Consider the following 23,305-nt stretch of genomic DNA (forward strand, 5'->3'; position numbering starts at 1 on the left):
ATAATGATATGGTTTGGCTGTGTCTTCACCCAAATCTCAACTTGAATTGTATCTCCCAGAATTCCCACGTGTTGTGGGAAGGACCTAGCAGGAGGTAATTGAATCTTGGGGGCCAGTCTTCCCTGTGCTATTCTCATGATAGTGAACGAGTCTCACAAGATATGATGGGTTTATCAGAGGTCATCACTTTTGCTTCTTCCTCATTTTCTCTTTCCACCACCATGTAATAAGTGCCTTTTGCCCCTCACCATGATTCTGAGGCCTCCCCAGCCATGTGGAACTGTAAGTCCAATTAAACCTCATTTTCCTCCCAGTCTCATGTATGTGTTTATCAGCAGCATGAAAACACACTAATACACCATCTATCCATCCATCCATCCATCCATCCATCCATCCTTCCATCCATCTATCCATCATCCATCCATACATCCTTGCATCCATCCATCCATCCATCCATCCATCCATCCATCCATCCATCCATTGGTAGCTCAAATCCATACCTTGCTTCAGACACTGATGAGCTGCTGAGAACATGACAGAGATCAGTACAAGAAACTTTGCTACCTCCTAGAACTCTCACCCTGAAGTGCTTTAAAAAACTTTGCATTTTAGAGAAGTTCCAGATTTATGAAAAAATTGTGAAGACAGCACACAGCTTTCCCACATGTCCCACACCGGTTCCCCCTGTTACTAACATATTACTTTAGTATGGTATATTTGTCACAATTAATGAACCAATTTTTGATTCACTATTATTGACTAAAGTTCATAGTTTTTAAAAGATTTACTTAATTTTTTCCTAATGTCCTTTTTCTGTTCCAGGATCCCGTCAGGATATCACCTTATAAACTTAAGGTGATATAAGTTGTTGTTATAGTTTGAATTGTATCTCCAAAAAAGATATGTCGAAACCCTAACTCCAGTACCTCCGAATGTGACCTGATTTGGAAATGGAAATAATGCGAATGTAATTAGTTAATATGAGGTCATACTGGGGTAGGTTCCCAGGGGGAACCAGGTGTGGGACATGTGGGAAAGCTGTGTGCTATCTTCACAATTTTTTCATAAATCTAGAACTTCTCTATAATGCAAAGATTTTTAAGCACTTAGATAGATGGTTCTTAATCCAATGACTGGTTTCCTTACAGGAAGAGGGAAATTTGGACACAGAGATGGAAGACAGAGATGGAAGCAGAGATTAGAGTGATGCTGTGTGAGCCAAGGAACACCTGGGGCTATCAGGGGTCGGGGAGGCAAGGGAGGATCCTCCCCTAGAGACTTCAGAGGGAGCATGGCCCTGCCAACACCTTGATTTCAGACTACTAGCCTTCAGAACTGCAAGGTAATAAATTTCTGTTTTAAACTACCCAGTTTGTGGCAATTTGTTATGGCAGCCCGATGAAATGAATACAGCCACCATGTTTCCTGAGGCTGCTCTTGGCTGGGGCAGTTTCTTAGGCCTTCCTTCTTTTTGCTGACCTTGACTGTGTTTTCCTTTAAAGATGTGGGAGGGGTAGCAACTGAGAAGGGCACAAGCAGGGCTTCTGGGATGAAGGTAGGGTTATCTGGATGGTGGTTACAAGGATGTGCCCTCTTTGTCTTAATTCATCCAACTGTATACTTAGGATTTGTGCCCAGTTTTGTATGTGTTCTGTAGTTCAATGCAAAGTTTACTTCAAAAGGTATTGTTGGTCTAGGTAGAAGACATTGGCAACTTTGTTTCTGCCAATCAAGGAAAATGACTAAGGCAAGTCTTGATCATTTTAGGAGGTTTATTTGCCAAAGTTAAGGACGCTCACTCAGGAAACAGGTCTATGCCTTTCTACCAAGATAATTTTGAGGGTTTCAAATTTAAAAGGGAAAAGGTGGGATATTGAAAAATACATAATTTTCATGTGGGAGGGGTGTAGGGGGAAAAGAGTCATTCATGCTTTTTTCTGGCTCAGTGAATCTGCATTTTTACATAAGATAACATAGACAATAGGGCAGAGGAAACAATCAGATATACATTTGTCTCAGGTGGGCAGAGGGATGACTTAGAGTTCTTTGTCCCCCACACCTGTGAAGATAAGCATTCAACTTACATTGCAAAGGAATTTCCTTGTGGGCAAAATTTGAGGGAGGCATGTAGTTTTTCATTTTTGTAGTCATCTTATTTAAGAACCAAAATGGGAGGCAGGTTTGTGTGACCCAGTTCCCAGATTGACTTTTCCCTTTGGCTTAGTGGGTTTGGGGTTCCAAGATTTATTTTCCTTTCACACTTCAAAGAGGTTGTAGATCAATTGTGATTCTAAAAGTAAAATTTATTCTTCTCTGTCAGTTACATTTGTCTTCAAGACAGAGAAATCTCAACTCAAGCTGGTTTAAAAAAGGACTTTATTATCTCAGGTACCAGGAACTTGTGAGATAGGCACACCTCAGTGGCAGCTGATTTGTTGGCTTGGTGATGGCAGCAAAGACCCGTGTCTTACTCTCTCAGCACTGGTTGTATCCTCAGGCTGGAATGTGATGGCTGCAGCCATTCCAGACATCACATCCAGACCCTTAATACTCAGTGTCACTTCCTGTGAGTCTCCTTCAAGAGCCAGAGACCTTCCCAGCAGTTTCTCTCTCTCAAAAAAGTTTTCCCCTCAGGCTGCCTCCAGTCAGAAGTGAAGCAGAGAATGAAGAATCTCAGTATTGGTAACAAATATTGTCTCAATGGCTGAAGGGGAGAAAAAAGCAAACACCTCCTCTAACCATCTGGCGCCAACCCTGAGTCTTCAGAGCAGGCCCACACTGTCACTCCATCCTGAGGAGGGTGAGTAGCGATGGGCTCTTGGGAGCTGGACGATGGTCATGATCAAGAAATCCATTGAATAGATACTGTTATCATCCCTACTAGATAAGAGGAAACTAGGCTTAGTGAAGGACAGTAACATGCCTGAGTGTTCAGTACCAGACTCAGATTTTGAATCCAGTTCTAACTCTAGAAACTTATTCTTCACCAGTGTGAAGCACTCCCGCTGGACTCACACCAGGTCTTCTCCCCTCCTGCCCCAGGGAGAGCAACAGCAGACTCAGCCCTGGCATGACACTGTTGTGGCTTGACAGGGGTCTGGGGTCCCCAATGAGAGCCCTGGCACTAGGCACAGGGCCACCAGCAGCACAAGGGAGCCTCCGCACAGCAGCCTCTCTTCCCCACCATGTTGATATCAACCTCAGGTTCCTTGCTCAGCTCTTTCATTTCCTGCTGACTAGAGCCCTATCCCGAATGCATGCCCAGCCCCCCAGCCCTGATCTCTTCCTTAACTCTTGCGGGAAACAAAAAAAAGTCAATATATTAATTTAATGGAGTGAAATGAGTGTTCATTTACAAAAGCCAGCCATGCAATCTGCTAGTCAGAATGAAGAGTGTATTGAAACAAACACATATGAACACTCACCAGAAGAAAGGAAGGGGACAGCACGCCTCTCTGGGAGGCATTGTGTTTCTAGGAAATCCACACAGGGAGTCTGAGCTAAGCCACTCTGGGAGTCCAAATATGTCATCATCTGCTCCCCAGCACTCACAAAATCATATTTTCACTACTAACAGAATAAGTATTTATTATAGAAAGTTAACTGAGAAAGGAATAAAGAAGAAAAACCTCTATCATCCTACAACTCAGATATATGCGCATGAGTGAGTGTGTGTGTGTTTACAGAATCAGAGTTATACATTTATTATATACTAAAAAGTATATTGCATGTATATTTACAAAATGGGACACACACTCTTAGCTACCTTTTGTGAAGTCATTTTTAATATTTAGATAGTTGTATTGTTTTGTGTAGATCAATATTTTCCAAATTTGGCCGTGCTTCACAATTGCCTGTGGAGTTGAAACATTTTTGCAAATTCCTGGGCTCTTTCCTACATGTTATTGCATCAGAATTTCTAGGTTTAGAAGTCTGCCTTCTTTGCCAGGCATGGTGGCTCACACCTGTAATCTCAGCATTTGGGGAGGCTGAGGCGGGTGGATCATTTGAGGACAGGAGTTCAGGACCAGCCTGGCTAGCATGGTGAAACCCCGTCTCTACTAAAAGTACGAAAAATCAGCCAGGCGTGGTGGCAGGCGCCTGTAATCCCAGCTACTGGAGAGGCTGAGGCAGAAGTATTGCTTGAACCCGGGAGGTGGAGGTTGCAATGAGCCAAGGTCACACATTGCACTCCAGCCTGGGCAACAAGAGTAAACTTTGTCTCAAAAAACAGAAAAAGAAAAAGAAAAAGAAAAAGAAATCTGCCTTCTTATAGCCCTCCCTGGTGATTCTGATGCAGCCCATCCTGCTGTGACCCATTTTGGGAACCACCCGTGTCCATGTGCCCTGGTAAGCAGTGAGAAGTGGCACCAGGCACAGGGTCGCCTGTAGCACAGGGTGAGAGCTGTCACCTTGGAAGAGCCTAGGAAGGTACACCTGGCCAAGTACCCTTCCAGTTCTCTCTTTGAGGGCAGAGCATTAGGGCAGCCTCCTGGAGCTGACGGAGAGGGATGACCCTGGGAAAGAAGAAAGGTTTATTGAAATGTTTAGGGACCTGGGTCTTCCTATTTGCATAAAAGGAAGGAATGTGTGACCTCACTGTGGTCATTCGCATAAGATATAGTCTACCTCCCACCTCGGGTCTTCACTTTCTACTTAATACCACCACAAATGGCCTTTTATTTTGGGTGACAGCTCTGCTTCATTCATCTTCTCCAACTCTTTCCTAAGGGCTGGGCCCTGCTGCCTCTTCTGAGTGTCTGTTTTGAAGTGACAACTGTCATTGTGGCCACTCCAGCTGAATGTGGACAGCATCTTTGAGCACCTGACTCAAAGCCTCCCTGGAGGCTTTAGAATTACTCTAGGGACTCTGCAGCCATTTCAGTTTTATGATTCTAGTGGGCACCAACATGTTCTCCCACATCTGTCACCAATCCTACCCTGACGGCCGCCTCTCAGCCAACTGACCCCTCTGCCTCTGGTCTCCCTGGACTCCTCGAGTGGGTAGACCAGTCCTCATCCGGCACATGCAGTCTGCTACCTGGGCACTCACTGTTGCTCCGTCCAGCTTTTCTGAGGCTGTGCCTCTGACCCTGACCTCCATCCCCTTCCCACACCCCCAAATAGTGCAGTGACACTTGTCCCAACACCCGGGGCCTGGGTGCCACACTCTCTCTAGAAGCCCTTGTCTTGTCTTCCACTGCCCTCTCCTCAAGACTGTCTGCAAGGAGGCAGGAGTGGGCCACCCTCTTTGTGTCAGGTTTTGGATAAGGGGCCCTAAGGGCTACCATTCTGATCTCAGTTTGGCTCTGTGCTCTTGCCACCCTCACACCCCCATGCATCCAAGTCCCACCACCTGTTGGAACATTACCTTCCTGGCCGCACCCCATGAGAATTGTGGCTCATCAGTGCTCAGTGGCTCCATGGTCCATGCCGAGATCCAGATCCTTCTGGCTATCAGAATGATTGTCATCTTGGTGGCCCCATCTTGTGGTTCATGAACCAAACGTACACCTTCTAAATTCCCAACTCCTTTGGAGCAGTGGGTACAGGTGTCTACTGTCCAGGAGTGGGGGGTAGGCCCAGGTTGTGTGTTTGTATGGGGGACTCAGGCTCTGCCATGTGACCTGCAGCCCTGACTCTCCCAGGCCTGATTCCCCAGTGACTCCTGCCACCCACTGGCCCTCACTGCTGGAGTCCTGCAGCAGAGCTCCTGGCATTCCAAGTCTTTTTCTGCTGTCAGAGCATTTCTCTCTAACCTTGCTCAACGAATGCTGGATTCAGAGCATATTCAATAGTCTCAGACAGAGGCTGAGTAGGAAAGTGGTCCCATAGCGGTCATGACTCAAAAGATAACAGCCCAGGTCCTTCTCGGACCTCCTGATACCATTTCTATGATTGGAGAGTCTTTCTTTTGAAACAGAAGCCATTGACTCTTTTGAAGTCCCCACTTAAATACAAATATTAGGTTGTATTAAAAGTAATGGCAAAAACCACAATAGCTTTTGCACCAACCTCTAATATCTTGAGAGGAATCTGCCTTATGCCTTTCTCAGGGGGTGACATGGGCAGGACTGGGGCGGTGCTGTATGTACTAGTTGACAGGCAAAAGGAAGCAATTTCTAGTTCTTTCTGAATTAGAATTCACAGTTTATGTGTCAAGAACTGTGCTAAGCACTTTCCTATGCTTCATTTCAGTTAATTTCATTGGCATATCACCACATACAGCTAATATCAGCATCTGTATGTTGCAGACCAGGAAAATTAGATCCAAAAAGCATAAGCAAAATGCCTTAGTCACATAGCCAGTACATGGGGTAAGGGTTTTAAACTTGGGTTTCCTGACATCTTGCCCCATGATGTGGAACAGCAGTGATATTTCCCTGCCCTCTTCTTTCTCTCCTCTCTTCCAAGCTGAGTACAACATTTACAAATTCTGCCATCTGTATCCTTCCCTGATCTGCTTGTGGTCTATGGCTGTCACCTCCTGTCCCACCTGTCTTTTGCCCCGAACTTCATCTCTCCCTGCCTCACCATCCCTCCCAATCCCTGGCAAAGTTTGCTGTAGCTTTACACCTTTTTCCTTGAGGAGAGACAAATAGGCCTTGCAGTGTGTCCAAGGAGCCACAGTGTTTCTGAGGAGGGTGGTGGGGCTCAGGAAGGGCTACAGGAACAGTGGCTATTATAATAGGGCTTTCAGGGCTGGGCTAAGCATGGTGCACACAGAATGACTTGACTTTTGTCTCTTAATCATTTCCTGGTCCATTTGGCTGGTTCCTGCCATTGAAATCCTGTAATAAAGGGCCATTGTGCTTCTTTCCCAAATAGAATTCGGTCTGTCATTCCAAATGCAGATAGGAGCCCCGCCTTTTAGTCAGCATGTTCAGTGCCACTGTCCCCGCAGCTCCTCATTCTCGCCTAACAATAGCAGCCAGGTGCTGCCAAGAGCATGATTCTGCACAGCTGTAGGCCTCCAGGAGGCACTGGGGCTCGACACCCTCTCAGGGAGTGCTTGATTCCTTGCCTCACACTTGGGGACCTCTAGGCCAATCTGGGGTGGAGGGTAGACTGATGATGGAGCCCCAGGGCCAGAGACCTTAGTGATCTGCCTGTATTTGCAGCCTTCCATCTCATTCCTTGAATCAGACCCTTGAGGTAGGGCACTGGAAGCAGCTAAGCTCTCTGGAAGACGTTACCCCTTAGAACAGGGCTTCTCAATCTTCAGTGTGTGGGAATCATCTGGGGATCTTGTTAAAATGCAAGTTTAGATTCAGCCTGAGAGTCTGTATTTTTACTAAGCTTCCAAGAAAGACCAATGTTGCTCCAAGGGCCCTGTTTTTACTAGCAAGGGCTCAGGAACTTGCTCAGTATGGTCACTTCAACTTTCAATTACTTATGTGTGGGACTAGGGCCTGAATTTCATTGTCAGGAAGAGTTCCACGCATTCATTCATTAATTCATTCATCCAGTAAATATTCAAAGAGTATCTACTATTGTTTTGGAGGGATAATGCCACAGGAACAAAAATAGAATATACCTGATTGTAACTGGTCAGTGGTGGAAGCAGGCAATTAAGCTGATAATTAGGTATAGTGCATCAGGTGAGATAAGTGAAGTGATAGAGGAAGTACTTCCCAGGAGCAGGATCCTTGAAAAATACATCTGTTGCTGAAAAAAGCAGAGGTAGTGGGAGCCAGGAGAACAGAGGAAAAGGGAGAGCCAATGGTCTGCTTAGTCTTGATGGAGCAGTAAGTCCAGAAAGGGGAAAGGGAACCAACATGGCCTGCTGGGGTCCTATAATTTGGTACTTCACATGGGACCTGGGTTTTCCTGTTAGTTGCTCATGCGGGGAGAGTTTGCCTGGCTCTGCTCGGTTTAAATTCTTCTCTCCCTACTCCCTTCCTCCCTCATTCACCATTCCTAGGGTCCTCAGAGGATGTGACCCAGAAGCTCCATAGATCCCACCCTTTCAGCTTTCAGTGGTTTTAAGCAGTAAGACAAGATGGTCCCATGGTTTAACTGAGGTTTCATTGAACATCCCATGAACCAATCCATTTCTGACTATTGTGGCCCTTGCACAATTCCTGGGATAGGACCTGGGGACAACATAAATGACACCCCTACCCCCAAATTATCCCTCCCTTTTTGTTTTTAACCAGTGCCCATTTTCATCAGGTGTCTACCCAGGAATCTTTGAATTCCTTGTAGCAGCCTGATGGTAGGGTGAATCTTAGGGTAATGTGAGCTCAAATATGACACCACTATGTTTTAAAATATTAACAAATTTAGTTCTTACAAGAAGATCCTGATGGGCAGTATTATTGTTTCTACATTACATTTGAGCAAAGGGAGGTGCACACAGATAGATAAGCACTGCAGCTTTCCTAGCATCACTGGGCTGGTGGTGGCCAGCGTGTCAAGGCTCCCCTTAGCTGACTGGGTGAGGACCGTCCTCTAGTTCCAAGAGCACCGGGCTCAGGTGGGAAGCCAGATTCCAGTCTCAACTCTCTGCTTGTTGGGAAGTTTACTCACTTCTCTGGGCCTCAGTCTTGTCCTCTTTCAAGAGAAGACTGTGTATTGTTAGGGCTCTTGCCAGCTCTAACTCACCATGGCCCTTACAGGTATGAGTTGTTATAATGATCAGTTAGGGGCTGACAATAAAGCCCCTTTGCTGCACTCAGGGGAAGTTGAATGATGAGGAGCCTGCTTTGTTCTCCACTGCTTCCTGCTGCCTTGTCTTCCTGCCTCCTGCCTAGGCTGTTTCTGAAGCCTGTTCCTGGCTTGCCCCACCTAGTCAGCTGTCTTGGCATTCATCTCTGTTATGGTTTGGATGTTTGTCCCCTCCAAATCTCATGTTGAAATGTAACCCCCAATGTTGGAGGTGGCGGCCTGGTAGGAGGTGGCTCCCTCATGAATGGCTTAGCCCTATCCGCTTGGTGAAGAGTGAGTTCTTGCTCTGGTAGTTTATGTGAGATCTGGTTGTTTAAAAGAATGTGATACCTCCATCTCTCTCTTGCTCTTGCTCTGACCATGTGACACATTGGCTCCCCTTCACCTTTCACCATGGTGTAAACTCCCTGAGGCCTCCCCAGAAGTGGGTGCCAGCACCATGCTTCATGTAAAGCCTGCAGAATCATGAGCCAATTAAACCTTTTTTTCTCTGTAAATTAGCCAGCCTCAGGTACTTTTTTTTATAGCAACGTAAGAATGGCATAACACAAAATTAGTACTGAGGAGTGGGGCATTGCTATAAAGGTACCTAAAAATGTGGATCCAGCATTGGAACTGGGTAATGGGCAGAGATTGGAAGAATTTGGAGGTTTCAGAAGAAGACAGGAAGATGAAGGAAAGTTTGCAACTTGTACACTGGCTAAATGGTTGTGACCAAAATGCTGATAGAGATATTGAAGTCCAGGCTGATGAGGTGTCAGATGCAAATGAAGTTATTAGGAACTGGAGTAAATTCACCCAAGTTATGCTTTAGTAAAGAGCTTGGCTGCATTTTGTCCAGGCCCTAAGGCTCTGTGGAAGTTTGAACTTAAGAGTGATGACCTAGGGTATCTGGCAGTAGAAATTTCTAAGCAGCAAAGTGTTCAAGAGGTGGCCTAGTTGCTTCAAACAGCCAATGTTTATATGTGCAAGCAAAGAAATGACCTGAAACTGGAACTTATATTTAAAAGGGAAGCACAGCATGAAAATTTGGAAAATTTTCATGCTGGCTGATATGGTTAGGCCGTGTCCTCAGCCAAATCTCATCTTGAATTCCCATGTGTTGTGGGAGAGACCCAGTGTGAGATAATTGAATCATGGGGGGAAGTATTTCCTGTGCTGTTCTCATGATAGTGAATAAGTCTCATGAGACCTGATCGTTTTATAAAGTGGAGTTCTCTCTCTCTTTGCCTGCTACCATCCATGTAAGAAATAATTTGCTCCTCCTTGCCTTCCACCATGATTGTGAGGCATCCCCAGCCATGTGGAACTGTAAGTCCATTAAATCCTTTTTCCTGAAGAGATCACCCAGTCTTGGGTATGTCTCTATCAGCAGCATGAAAATGGACTAATAAACAGGCCATGTAGCAGGAAAGAAAATCATTTTCAGGAGAGAAGTTCAAACACGCTGTGGAGCAACCACTTGCTAGGGAGATTAGCCTGACCTAAAGGGAGCCAATTGTTAATATCTGAGACAATGGGAAAAAGACCTTGAAGGCACTTTAGAAGTCTTGGGGTGGTCCCTTCCATCATAGGCCCAGAGGCCTAGGAGAAAAGTGGCTTAGGGGGCCAGGCCAAGGGCCTTGCTTTCCTGTGCTGCCACATTTCTTGCTGCATCCTGGCCACTCTGGCTTCAGCCATGACTCAAAGGGGCCAAGGTACAGCTTGGGCTGCAGCTCTAGAGGGTGCAAGCCATGCCTTGGCAGTTGTCACGTGATGTTAAGTCTTCAGATGCTCAGAATGTAAGCATGAATGAGGCTTCCACCTAGATTTCAGAAGATTATAGAAGAGCTTAGTGCCCAGGCAGAAGACTTTTGCAGGGTGGAGCCCCAACAGAGAAACTCTACTAGTGCAATGGCAGGGGGAAATGTGGGATTGGAGCCTCTACACAGAGTCCCTACTGGGACACTGCCTAGTGGAACTATGGGAAGGGGGCCACTGCCTTCCAGACCCCAACATGGTAGATTGGCAGCTTGCAAACTCTGCCTGGAAAAGCCACAAGCACTCCACTCCCACCCTTGAGAACAGCCATGTGTGCTGCACCCTGCAAAGCCACAGGGGTGGGTCTGCCCAAGGCCTTGGGAGCCCACCCCTCATACCAGGGTGTGGGACATGAAGTCAAAGGAGATTATTTTGGAGCTTCGTAAAGCAATGACTGTCCTGCTTGGTTTTAGACTTGTGTGGTGCCTATTACTCCTTTCTTTTGGTGAATTTCTTTCTTTTGGAACGTGAATGTTTACCCAATGCTTGTGCCACCATTGTGTCTTGGAAGCAAATAAGTTGTCTTTGATTTTACAGGCTGATGGTGGAAGGAGAATGAGTCTCTGATGAGACTTAGGACTTCAGACTTGATGCTGGAAAGACTTAAGACTTTGGGGAACCACTGGAAAGGTATGATTGTATTTTGTACTGTAAGAAGGACATGATATTTGGGGGCCAGAGATGAAATGATATGGCTTAGATGTCTGTCCCCTCCAAATCTCATGTTGAAATGTAATCCTCAGTATTGGAGATGGGGCCTAGTGGGAGATGTTTTTGTCATGGGGGTGGATCCCTCCTGACTCTCTTAGCCCCATCCTCTAATGATGAGTGAGTTCTTGCTCTGGTAGTTCACATGAGATCTGGTTGTTTAAGAGAGTGTGATGCCTTCTCCCTCTCTCTCTTGCCATGTGACATACTGGCTCCCTGTCACCTTCTGCCATTATTGTAATATTAGTGAGGCCCTCAGCAGAAGCAGATGACAGCATCATGCTTCCTGTAAAGTCTGCAGAACCACAAACCAATTAAATCTCTTTTATCTGTAAGTTACCTAGCCCCAGATACTTCTTTATATCAATGCAAGAATGGCCTAATATAATCTCACTTGCCACCTCCACTACTAAGCCATTCACAACTTGTGCTTTCAGATATCCATCTATCTGTTCATCTACCCTTCCTTCCATCCATCCATCCATCCATCCATCCATCCATCCATCCATCCATCCATGTTACCCACTTCTTCCTGATTAAGCTGCCAAATTAGGCTACCCTGTTTTTTCATGTCTAGATGAGATTAATTTAAAGCCCTAGCCCAAGGATTCTGGAGTATCCAGAGCCTCACAAGCTTTTCATAAATTCCCAGGGGGCTTATTAATTGTGGTCACTTCTGGCTCCAGCCTCCTTATTCTGAGCAAATTCAGACTAGGGATCCCCTTGCTTGTTGCTCATGTCTTCCCTGTTCTGCACCCCATTAACTCAGTTATAGAACTCAGCCATTTTTCTTAACATTCACCAGTCCAACCATTTACATAAGGCATTCACATTGTGACTATCTTGTAGGTATGGAATAATTTTAGCTCAGAAAAGGAAATCTCAATGTTACATATTACTATACCTAAATATCCCATGGTCATTTCCACAATTTGGGCTCATTTCACTTCATACTTGATTCCTTTCCTAAAATGAAATCTGATGACAGCTGTTAAAATAAGATACATATTTTTTCCTGGCTCCAAATTTATTCAACAGGAATTTATTTTAGAGTGGTCCAGGAACTGGGCCAGGCACTACACCAGGGGCTGGGGATATTGATGAGTCATGTCTGACTCATCCCTGGCTTCAAGAAATTTACAGTACAGTGGGGTGACAGTCACATGACTAGGTAAGTGCTGAAGGTGTTCCAGGTATGTGCATGGTACAGAGGCAGCTCAGAGGGAGGAGGAGTCTGCTCTCCCTCTTAGGTCCAAAACTGCTTTGATATTTGAACTAAGTCTTGAAGGTAGGTATTCATCAGGCAGATGACAAGAAGAAGAGATTTGTAGGCACAGAGAGCAGCCTGGACTAAGGTACAAAAGTATGCTGCTAAATGTTCACGTACCTGTTCTTGAAAAACAAAAAGCCTAGTGTCTGTTTATTGTAGTGACTTTTGATTTCCACGGTGTAAATATTCCCACCCAGGTTGATTTCAAGCTACCAAAGCAATATCACTGAATGCAGAGTTGGGAAGAGATGTGCACCCTTGGTCTCCATGAGCTGGTAAAAACCTGTGCCCACACCACTGAATGCAGAAGAGCTGAACACAGAGGGGTGCTAAATTTTGCCCTCAGAATGTAACTTCCTAAAGTCAGGGACTTTTGGTCTTTGGTTTACTCTTCCCTACCACTCTTAACAGTAGTCTGGGATGGAGTTGGCACTTGATAAATATTTGTTAAATGAATGAATGAATGGATGGAGGCTGTTATAAGGCCTATAATGTGTGTAGACTTTTGCCCCAAGGGTGTAGGAAGTCGGGGAACATTGCTAGAGGTAAGGAGGTCCCTGCAGAGTTTGGAGATTTACACAGATTGTTGTGAAAGCAGTGGGGAAGTGGGGGAGTGCAGTGAGGTGAGACTGGTGACAGTGAGAAGACTACTGCAATAATCCTAGCAGTAGTTCATTATGTCTGATAAGAGAGGGTGTGTGGGAATGGAGAAAAGGCAGAGATTTTAAATAGAATCTGATGTCATCAAGTTTGCATTTTAGATTAATCACTTTGCAGTACTATGAATGACTGGGTCTTTATTTCCCCACTTCGAATTGTTTTGTTGTTTCACTTGAATCATTTCACTGTCTAATCCATGCTTCCCTGGTTTTTGCCTCCGCTTGGTTATGCAGGACACTTTCTCCCCATGGTTTCTAGAGGCTGTCATTGATGAAAAGTCCTATCTGCTACCATACTGTGGCAGCCCTGTCATGGAGTAGACATTCTTCCTGCCAGTGTTGTGGGACTCATTTCCCCAGAACCTTGACCTTAAATGCTAAATAGAGTGGTGCAGGCAACATCTTTCCTTTATCAATGATAGAAACAGTACGTACAATGAGAGGCAGCAAGGGGCAGGTCCTCAGGAGTGGTTGGTCTCCTCTCCCACCGAAGTCCTGTCTTCTGCAAGCGGGCTTGTTGCAATTAGGCAGTTTGTTGCTCTGGGCCACCCCCATTCAGGCCTTTAGAGATTTGAGGGTCAGCAGCACCTCTTTCTCCATCTGTGTTATATTTTGTCAGGGGGGGACAGAGTAGACCTAATGCCTCACAGACTTCTAGTGACCCTGCCTGCCTGCCCCCAGGGTTTAAACGGGAGTCCATGGAAACTGACACAGGGGGCAAACACGAGTGACCAAGACCACAATACTGTGAGAGCTGCCCCTCTTATTTTGAGGAGAAGGTTTGTCTTACTGGGCCAATCTCATGCACCCAGCTCCTTCTTCCCTTAGTGGGAGGTTTCTCTCTTCTGCCGAGAGCAAGCTAACCCTGCCATGTCTGCTGGACAAGTGTACATACTGCTGTGCCTAGTGGTGCATCCTGCTGAGGGTCATGCTAGATGTTGAGTGCAGCTCTGTGTCCAGATCTCATTCCCTTTCCTTGACTTTGGGGCTTACTTTTTGCAGGTTGACCCTCAATCTTTCTTGGTCAGGAATGCTGTAATTCCCAACTTTGATTTTCTCCTTGTTTGGGTTAGAGTTACTTAGGTCAGGCTAAGGGAGAGACTAATAGGCCAGGCAGGAGTAATAGAGGGCTATGTGGTGCAGAGTGGGGCTGCTGCCTGGTCCCTCCCTCCCCACGGCTGACTTTCTAGTGAAGGGGGAGCAGAGGTTTTAGACCCTTCCTAACTCTCACTTTTGGCTATCGCTGAAAGGGTCTACATCCCCACATTCCAGGGGCTTTGAAACCGGCTGACTTCTTGCTCTTTAATAAAGAAAATTCACCGGGGGTTTATTTAATAACAGTCCACTCTCCCACTGTGCCTGCAGATTATTTGGCGATTTGGCTAGTTGAACTGTCAATCTTACATTCTTCTCATTTGATTTCCTCCCTAACGTCATTGTTTTTGGGGAGACTCAGATACTTCAATATAGTATAGCTTTCCATGTTATAAATTTTAAAGACTGAAAGTTTTTAATAATACTGGCTGGACTTTCTCCATTTAGGGCAGGCATACTTTACTACTTTATTGAGTCTACAGATTTTGGAGTTCGTCCTTTTCCATAGGTGAGCTTGGAACTGAGTGCCAAACTATTTTAGACTTATCCTGAAAGGCTGGGAGTGCAATGCCACAGACACCACTGAGCAGGGGAGCCACTTGCTTTATAATTTCTTAAGAGAGATTGCTTCTTAAGGAAGCTATAGTTCTATTCATCTCCCCAGTCACCCATTACTTATTTCTAGGGCAAAAATCAATCATCCCTGTTGCTCCTGGGGTGATACGGGAAATCTTCAGGAAGAAAGATGACACTACTTCACAGCTATGACAGTTGTGAGTCATGGGGACTGGGATGTGCTTCCAATGGGCCCTCTGATGTTACTGGCCAGTGGGCATTGCCCCAGGCCTGCCTTCCTTGGGCTGAGGAGCTGGCCTGGCCAATTGCCTGTTCCCTTCAGCTGCTGGCTTCTGGGCTCCAAATAGCCTCAAGCCTTTACTGAAGATAGAAACAGGAGGTGCAATGAGAGGCAGCAAGTGCGAGGATTTGTGAGGCATCAGCTTGGATATCCTATCTCACATGGGACTCCACATCTACCACGCTTTCCACCTGCCACTTTGCCATCCTCTCCAGGGCTTGGCTTGGGAATAAGCCTTCTCACCATCCCTCCTCCCATCTGCTCTGTTTTGGAGGTTGAGTCCACAAAGCCTTTTGGCTCTTAAAACTCTGTCAGGACAATCACTCCCTTTCTTAGAGACATTCATTGTCTTTGATGATTAGGGTTCTGGGTTACTGTTACCGCAGCCCATGGTTATGGGTACTTGTGCTCAGAGCCTCTTTCACCTTTGCTTGGAAGGGTCTTATTCAGGCCTCAACATCCCACAGTGGAAGGGCTCAGTCTTGCTCCTGGGTGGAAAGATAATACTGAGGCCTGGCTTTAGTTCTCCCATCCTCAGAAGAAGAGAAAGTCAAAATCTTTTACTTTTTATTTTTTTATTTTTACCAGTAGCATGATTTCCTTGAAGAGCTCCCATGTAGTCTAAAGAATTTTTCAATTTGGCACGGGTTTTGCTGCAGGAAACTTTTTTTTTCTAACTGTAACCTCTAAACCTCATAGTAACCTAAAGAATATCCCAGTAATTCACCTAGCTTACTCTCCTTTCTCCCTAGAGTGCAAATCTTGCAAAACTATCTAGTGCTTATTCATACCCTTTTCCCAAAGTTTGTAGCTCAAGGCATCTTCTATTTTAGGTAGGAAGAGGAGAAGCCCATATGATCATGGTTTTCTGGATCACTTATCACAGTCTAATTATACAATTGTGCAACTGAGTTGTCTCAGTCAGGCAAGGCACAGTGACCTTGACCACCCAAGTCAGGTCAAGGAAAAAGGGGCTTATTATAAACATAGACATGGAAAGAAAGCACTGAACAATGGATAGGTTCCAAGAGATCTCTGTGAATTGTTTCCTCCAGGCTGTGCGCTCTGCCTCGTGTCCCTCCGCTATCCTCTCATCATTTGCATGTCTGTCTACAACTGTGCCATTGTCCTTTCTCCATGAGCTGACTTCCTCCGTTTACTCACAGGTCCTGCTGTCTCATGGTTTTGAGATGGTTTATTGTGACTTATCTCGTTTGAATTCTATATCGTGAACTTTGGGTTTCAATTCCCATTAACTGGCTTATCTCTCAGCCATAGTGTGCTGACCAATCCATGGGTGTCCACCTCTGCCTCGTCTGTTTTGGTTGGGAGGTGGAGGCCGTGTGGGACAAAACGTTGGTCTAAGTATCCAGGGCTATGCAGGGCATTGTCCCTCAGTAGGGACTATGAGCATGGCAAGCACATTAAAGTGGATTCATCCCAGCATTAGTTTTGTTATGATGAAGACTGGAGCTTTTCTCTCTCCTTTTCAAATAAAGGCAGGGAAGGAAGGTGGGTCTGTAAAGCAGGTGGACTCTGGGCATTGCTGTGGGTGCAAATTTTCCTTAGGAAGAGCCTGGTGATTTGTGAGGAAATGACCTCATTTTTAAAAAGAAGAATGCATCCAGGATCCTTATTATGTCTGCTGAGAATGACCCTTCATGGTCTCTGGAATCTGGAGCAGGTCGGGAGAGAGGTCAAGAAGGGCTGTTTCTCCTTTAACTCTCACCCAAGCTTGCCCAAAGGGGACCATATGACTGGCATTCATGGGCTAGTCAGAAGAGAGAAATGTAGTGCCCCTCTGTCTTATACCTGCTAAGGATGCTAAGAGGGGATGTGTCTTGAGAAACAGTATATAGAATCTGATGGGGAACAAAGGGAAAGATTTCTAGAGATCAAGAAAAGAGCTGCACAAAAAGAAAACACATTTTCGGTGGGGAGTTGTTTCCTTCCATGTGGCGGTGTGATTATTTTAGCCTCCGGAAAGAAGCTCCCTCACTCCTACCAGGGAAGAAAGAGGGGCTTAAGCCTCCTGGATTGAATGTGGAAAGATTCTACTGAGCATGCTCAGCTCGGCCTCGCCCTCTTTTTCATGGGGGGAGCTGTCCTTAGGGTCAGAAGTTTCTTCTGAGTCTCTGTCTCACCTGAGCAGTTCACTTCCTGCCACAGGAAACCTGTCCTGCATCAGCGCTTCCAGGGATTTTGTGGGTGTATCAGGCAGGATAGGCTAACCAGTGAAACAAACAACTTCCAAACATTCCATAGCAGAACAAAAATAAATGTTTGTTTCTCACTTATGTCACCGTTCAATGAGGATTGGTGGTAAAGAAACAGGCTCTATTCCATGCAGTAATGCTGAGACCTAGTGTTCTTCCATCTGGTGGCTTTGCCCTCTTTTAAGCCCAGAGAGTCCTCTTCTTTCAGCTTGCAAATGAGGGGAGGGTGTGAAAGCATGAAACACACTTGGGAAATTTTTATGGACCATGTTAGGAGGGTGCGCAGAATTTTTTTCCACCTTCCATTGGCCAAAATTCAATGACATGAACAGAGTTAACCATAAGGGAGGCTGAGAAAGATATAGTGTAGTTGTGCCCGGAAGAGGGGACGAACATAGGCATGGGTGAACAGTAGCTGTTTATGCCACAGTGGGGAAGATAAGTTCTAGAGTTCACTGTTAGCAGGCTTTCTTGCCTGCAGGCACAAGCCACATTTGTTAGTAATAAGGATGTTGTTTTAGTCTCTTCTCTGTTCTCTTTGTTTTATTTTATAATCTGTTCAAGATGCTCATGAGGAAAAAAGAAGTAATATTTGGACATCTCAACTCCAACATTTTGTGCATGGCCTAGGAACATTGAGAAATATAACAAAGCAGTTGGATAAGAAATTGGGATATATTTTGGACATTAATTTTCTTTGAACTTTTAATTACAAGGTGAAGAGAATATGATTTTGGACTTCAGCTCCTTTGGGGTTTAATATCTTTGTACATTAATCATTGAACTTAATCATTTAATTTTAATTTCAGAAAATTCATGATGAGAAGGAGTTTATATTCAAATTTGGAACATCTTGTAATTGGTATTTTATTGCTGGAGTACCTTTTTTAAATTTTTTTTATTATTATACTTTAAGTTCTGGGATACATGTGCAGAATGTGCAGGTTTGTTACATAGGTATACATGTGCCATGCTGGTTTGCTGTATCCATCAACCTGTCATCTGCATTAGGTATTTCTCCTAATGCTATCCCTTCCCTAGCCCTCCACCCCACGACAGGCTCCAGTGTATGATGTTCCCCTCCTTGTGTCCATGTGTTCTCATTGTTCAACTGACACTTAGGAGTGAGGACATGCGGTGTTTGGTTTTCTGTTCCTGTGTTAGTTTGCTGAGAATGATGGTTTCCAGCTTCATCTATGTCCCTGCAAAGGACATGAACTCATCCTTTTTTATGGCTGCATGGTATTCTATGGTGTATATGTGCCACATTTTCTTTATCCAGTCTATTGATGGGCATTTGGGTTGGTTCCAAGTCTTTGCTATTGTGAACAGTGCTGCAATAAACAAATGTGTGCATGTGTTTTTATAGTAGAATGATTTATAATCCTTTGGGTATATACCCAGTAATGGGATTGCTGGGTCAAATGGTATTATTGGTTCTAGATCCTTGAGGAATCACCACACTGTCTTCCACAGTGGTTGAACTAATTTACACTCCCACCAAAGTGTAAAAGCATTCCAATTTCTCTACATCCTCTCCAGCATCTGTTGTTTCCTGGCTTTTTAAGGATTACCATTTAACTGGCGTGAGATGGTATCTCATTGTGGTTTTGATTTGCATTTCTCTAATGACCAATTGATGATGAACTGTTTTCATACATTTGTTAGCTGCATAAATGTCTTCTTTTGAGAAGTGTCTGTTCATATCCTTTGCCTACTTTTTGATGGGGTTGTTTTTCTTGTAAGTTTGTTTAAGTTCTTTGTAGATTCTGGATATTATCCCTTTGTCAGATGGATAGATTGCAAAAATTTTCTCCCATTCTGTAGGTTGCCAGTTCACTCTGATGTTAGTTTCTTTTGCTGTGCAGGAGCTCTTTAGTTTAATTAGATCCCATTTATCAATTTTGGCTTTTGTTGCCTTTGCTTTTGGTGTTTTAGTCCTAAAGTCTTTGTCCATACCTATGTCCTAATGGTATTGCCTAGGTTTTCTTCTAGGGTTTTTATGGTTTTAGGTCTAACATGTAAGTTTTTAATCCATCTTGAGTTAATTTTTTGTATAAGGTGTAAGGAACGGGTCCACTTTCAGTTTTCTGCATATGGCTAGCCTGTTTCCCCAACATAATTTATTAAATAGGGAATCTTTTCCCATTGCTTGTTTCTGTCAGGTTTGTCAAAGATCAGATGGTTGTAGATGTGTGGCATTATTTCTGAGGCCTCTATTCTGTTCCATAGGTCTACATATCTGTTTTGGTACCAGTACCATGCTGTTTTGGTTACTGTAGCTTTGTAGTATAGTTTAAAGTCAGATAGCTTGATGCCTCCTTGCTGTAGTATCTTAATGTCGTCATTGAATTTCACTGTAGAACATATGATGGTCTATATTTACAGTGACCATATAATTTATTGCCCAAACTAGATAGTTTTGAGAGAGAAAAGAGGCTATATTAATAATTTTGCTGGGATAACAAGCAAAAACCTGGACTGTCTTGGGTGCATTGGTGTGTATGGTCACCCCAGTTATATTGGACAATGCAGAAGGGCATACTTAGGAAAGAGAAATGGAATAAGGAATGGATTTGCAGTCTTGTAGAAATTTAATTAGTAAATTTTCTGACCCGCATCAGAGCTCCCTGGGGATGAATTCTAACTTGTCCACTGATGTTCCCAAAAGTATCTACAGAGAAGCTGTATGAGTTAGGGTCCATCCAGGCAAGGAAAGAGAAACCACACCAAGTATTTTAGATAGAGAGACTCAATGCAGGGAACTGATCCCACGGCTATTGGAGGAATGAAAGAGCAGGAAGGAGGAGTAACATAGTCTAACTGCAGAAAGCTGCTAATATTCCTAAGACTGGAGGAACAAAAAATAAAGGGTAGAGTTATCCTAAGAGTTCAGAGGAGGGCCCAGGGCTGATGCTGGGACTCTGGGGGTGAGCTCCATGCAACTGATGACAAATAGTGCCTGGATGCTGCTAGTAACTGAGGAGATGGCAAGGCTGGGGCTTGGAGGAAGAACTGCCCATTGCCACCTCCTGACTCCCACTCCTGCAATTAAGCTCTTGCTTGCTTCCAGTCTCCTGCCTATCTCCTTTTGGCAGACAGGAAGTCAACGGTTGAGGTAGTCTGAGAAAATTGGTTTGCAAAGTACTCACCCCACCATCAAGAGAAGTGAATAGAAGGGTGGCTTTGGAGCTGAGAAACAATAAGGAAACAAAGGGCACAGGTGCAATGGTTGGCACTGGGGGAGTGCCTGTTGAAGAGGGAGCAGAATGCTCTCGCTGGAATTTCTGAACTCTGAGGATCACCACAGGCTTAAATTGAGCATGGGCTTAGGAGTTGAATGCAAATGAGTTAAGAACAAACTGTTGGGGATATCAGGAGTGGGTTCTTCTTTTCCATTCCTGATGTCTTCTTTTGCTGTGGAGATATCACATTCCCAATTCCTATTTGCCCTTCAGTCACTCTGATGAAAAGGAATGGCTGAACCATGCATCATAAATTTGCAGAGAATAAACCAAGCATGCTCACCTCTGCCTTCCCCTTCTCTTGGGAGTAGGCTGCTTACAGGAAGCTGATGTTCTCCTCTGCCCTTCCATGTCTAAATATTACCTGTGCGTTCATTAACCTAATATTTATTGGTATCTACTCTATTTTGGGTGTGGTTCTGTCCTTGGGAATACAGCATTGAATAAAACAAAGATCTTTGTCTCATGGGAGATATCAACAATAAACATAGCCAATAAGCACATTGTAAAGTATGTTAGAAAGCAATACATACTACTGCAAAAGAAAAATGCCGGATGGTCGGGCATCCAGATTGCTGGGCTGGCAGCTGCAGTATTAAACAATGTAGTCTGGGTGGGCCTCTCTTAGAAAGCACCATGTGGGCAAAGATCTGAGGAAAGCAAGGATGTTGGACAAGCAGATATCTGAGGGAAACATATTCTCAGAAGGGGAACTGCTCAAGTTCCTGGGGAGGTGGCTCAGGGGCTCATTCTGACAAACATGAGTGCTGTTTGTTGCTCAAACTCAGAACCCTGGCAAATGCCATTGACCTTGAGGTGACTCTTGACTATTCTCTTCTTCAATTCAAGCAATCACCTGTCGCCAGTGTGAGTAGGGCATTGGGCTCTTGCCTCCAGCAGAGGCAGATTTAATCACCAGGTGAACCTGCTGAGGTGTTTGTTGCCTGGAATGAAGCCTCAGTCAGCATTGGCTATAAGTTAGCGCTTCCACTAGCTCTGCAAATGGATGCAAACAGTCCCTTAGCTTGCCTGCCTCATCCAGCTCAGCTTTGTGTCCAAGAGAACAGTGTTACAGCAACGGCTGTCTATTGGCAAAGAAAGGAGCACACTGCTTTTCTTTGAAGAGATCAACAGATGCTAGAAGAGATTTTCCCCCCTATCTACATAAAGACTGGACTAGTTTTCAGTTCTCTTACCAGGGAGAACAATTGTTTCTCCTCTCCCTCCTCCTGCCTCTCAATCATGAAGTTTCCTCATCTGCCTAATTCTAGACTTACCAAAGAAGAAAACAATGACTTCTGGTCCCTTCCCTGAGTTTTCATTAACTGAACCCATATCACAAGAAGGAAGACTAAAGTCTATCAACAAACCTGGACAGACTTTTGTCTCAAACAAAAGTCTGGTCTGTGAGCCCAACAGACTCTGTCCTGGACCATTGTTTTCTTCAAGCCCACCAAATTCCTAAAAATCATTTATTATTCCCCTAAAATCATCCACACTTCCCCATCTCTCTTTCCCCTAAGAAGAAGGCTCTACAAGCATCTGTACCCATTGAAGTATTGGCCAATCACTCTGATTTTCCCCTTGTGCATAGGAGTAATACATTTGAATGCTTTTTCTCTTATTTTTCTGCCATTTTATAACTTGATTTTTCAGTGAAGCCTCCAAGGGCAAAAAGGAAGCTTTCCCTTCATTGCTACAAATCTTTAAAAATTAAATTTTTTATTTATTGCTGCTATGTGGAAATAATATTGATTTTTGTATCCTGCAACCTTATTAAACTTTTTGATTAATTCTAATAATTTATCTGTATATTATTTTGGATATTCAGCTATATATTTGTATCTATATTGTCAGTTTTTATTATTCATTATGAAACCATATACCTTTTATCTTATTTTTTTTTCTTGTTTTACTGTATTGGCTAGGATCTCTTACAATGTTGAATAGAAGTGCTGATGCTGGCATTCTTTACTCATTCTTTATTTCAAAAGGAACATCTTCAAAACTTCACCATTAAGTATAGGTTTCCTGTAGCTTTCTTGCAGATAAACTTTAAGGTTTAAGAAATTGTCTTCTATCCCAAGTTTGTGAATATCTTTTATCATAATTGGAGGTCAAAAATTTTTATCAAACATTTTTTTTCTGCATCTGTTGAGTTAATATGTTGTTTTATCCTGTAATCTGTTAATGTAATGAGTTGAGTGATTTTCTAATAGTAAGCCAACATTGCATTCCTGGAATGAAACCAGTTTTGTCACATATGTTAGCCTTGTTATGTTTTGCTGGACTTGATTGGTAATTTTTTTTTGAATTTTTGCATGTATTTTTATGGCAAAATTGACTTGCAATTTTTTTCTTGTAATGCCTTTGTAGCATTTGATATTGAAGTTTCTTTAGCCTCATAAATAATCTGAAAAGTCACATTTTTTCTATTTTACTGAAGACTATAAAATTGGTGTTGCTTTGCCTTATATTTTAGTAGAGCTCACCAATGAAGACATTCTCTTTCTTTAGCAGTTATGCTACTATTCTGATTTTGTTTCTTCTTGGGTCAATTATATGTTTTCCCATTTATCTATATGTTCAATTTGTTTTGACATAAGCTTGATCATAATATCTTTTTATTATCTTTTGATTGACTCTAGGATCTATAGTGATATCATTTAAAAAATACTGTTTATTTGTGCCTTCTCTCTTTTTCTTCCTTTGATCAGTCTCACCAGAGGTTTATTAATTTAATTTTTTTCAAGAACAGAATTTGATCTTTGTTGAGGCTTTTTATT

General features: G+C 43.8%; 1 protein-coding gene and 1 long non-coding RNA gene across 3 annotated transcripts in view; one reads left to right on the forward strand and one right to left on the reverse strand.

Moving 5' to 3' along the window:
- Nucleotides 1-23,305, forward strand: part of LOC131382235 (uncharacterized) — an 84,058-nt gene that overhangs the window by 17,568 nt on the left and 43,185 nt on the right. Inside the window, exon 2 of the long non-coding RNA XR_009211535.1 lies at nucleotides 11,008-11,100. This is a non-coding gene — a long non-coding RNA (uncharacterized LOC131382235). The remainder of the gene's footprint in view (nucleotides 1-11,007; nucleotides 11,101-23,305) is intronic.
- The window catches only part of NPSR1 (neuropeptide S receptor 1), a 208,897-nt gene continuing 190,015 nt past the window's right edge, over nucleotides 4,424-23,305 (reverse strand). For both annotated transcript variants that reach the window (XM_032758341.1, XM_032758340.1), the window contains exon 9: nucleotides 4,424-4,517. In XM_032758341.1, coding sequence (XP_032614232.1) covers nucleotides 4,424-4,517 — 94 coding nt within the window. The remainder of the gene's footprint in view (nucleotides 4,518-23,305) is intronic.

Source organism: Hylobates moloch, unplaced genomic scaffold (assembly GCF_009828535.3).
Source record: "Hylobates moloch isolate HMO894 unplaced genomic scaffold, HMol_V3 SCAFFOLD_1, whole genome shotgun sequence".
In the NCBI taxonomy this organism is placed as follows: Eukaryota; Metazoa; Chordata; class Mammalia; order Primates; family Hylobatidae; genus Hylobates; species Hylobates moloch.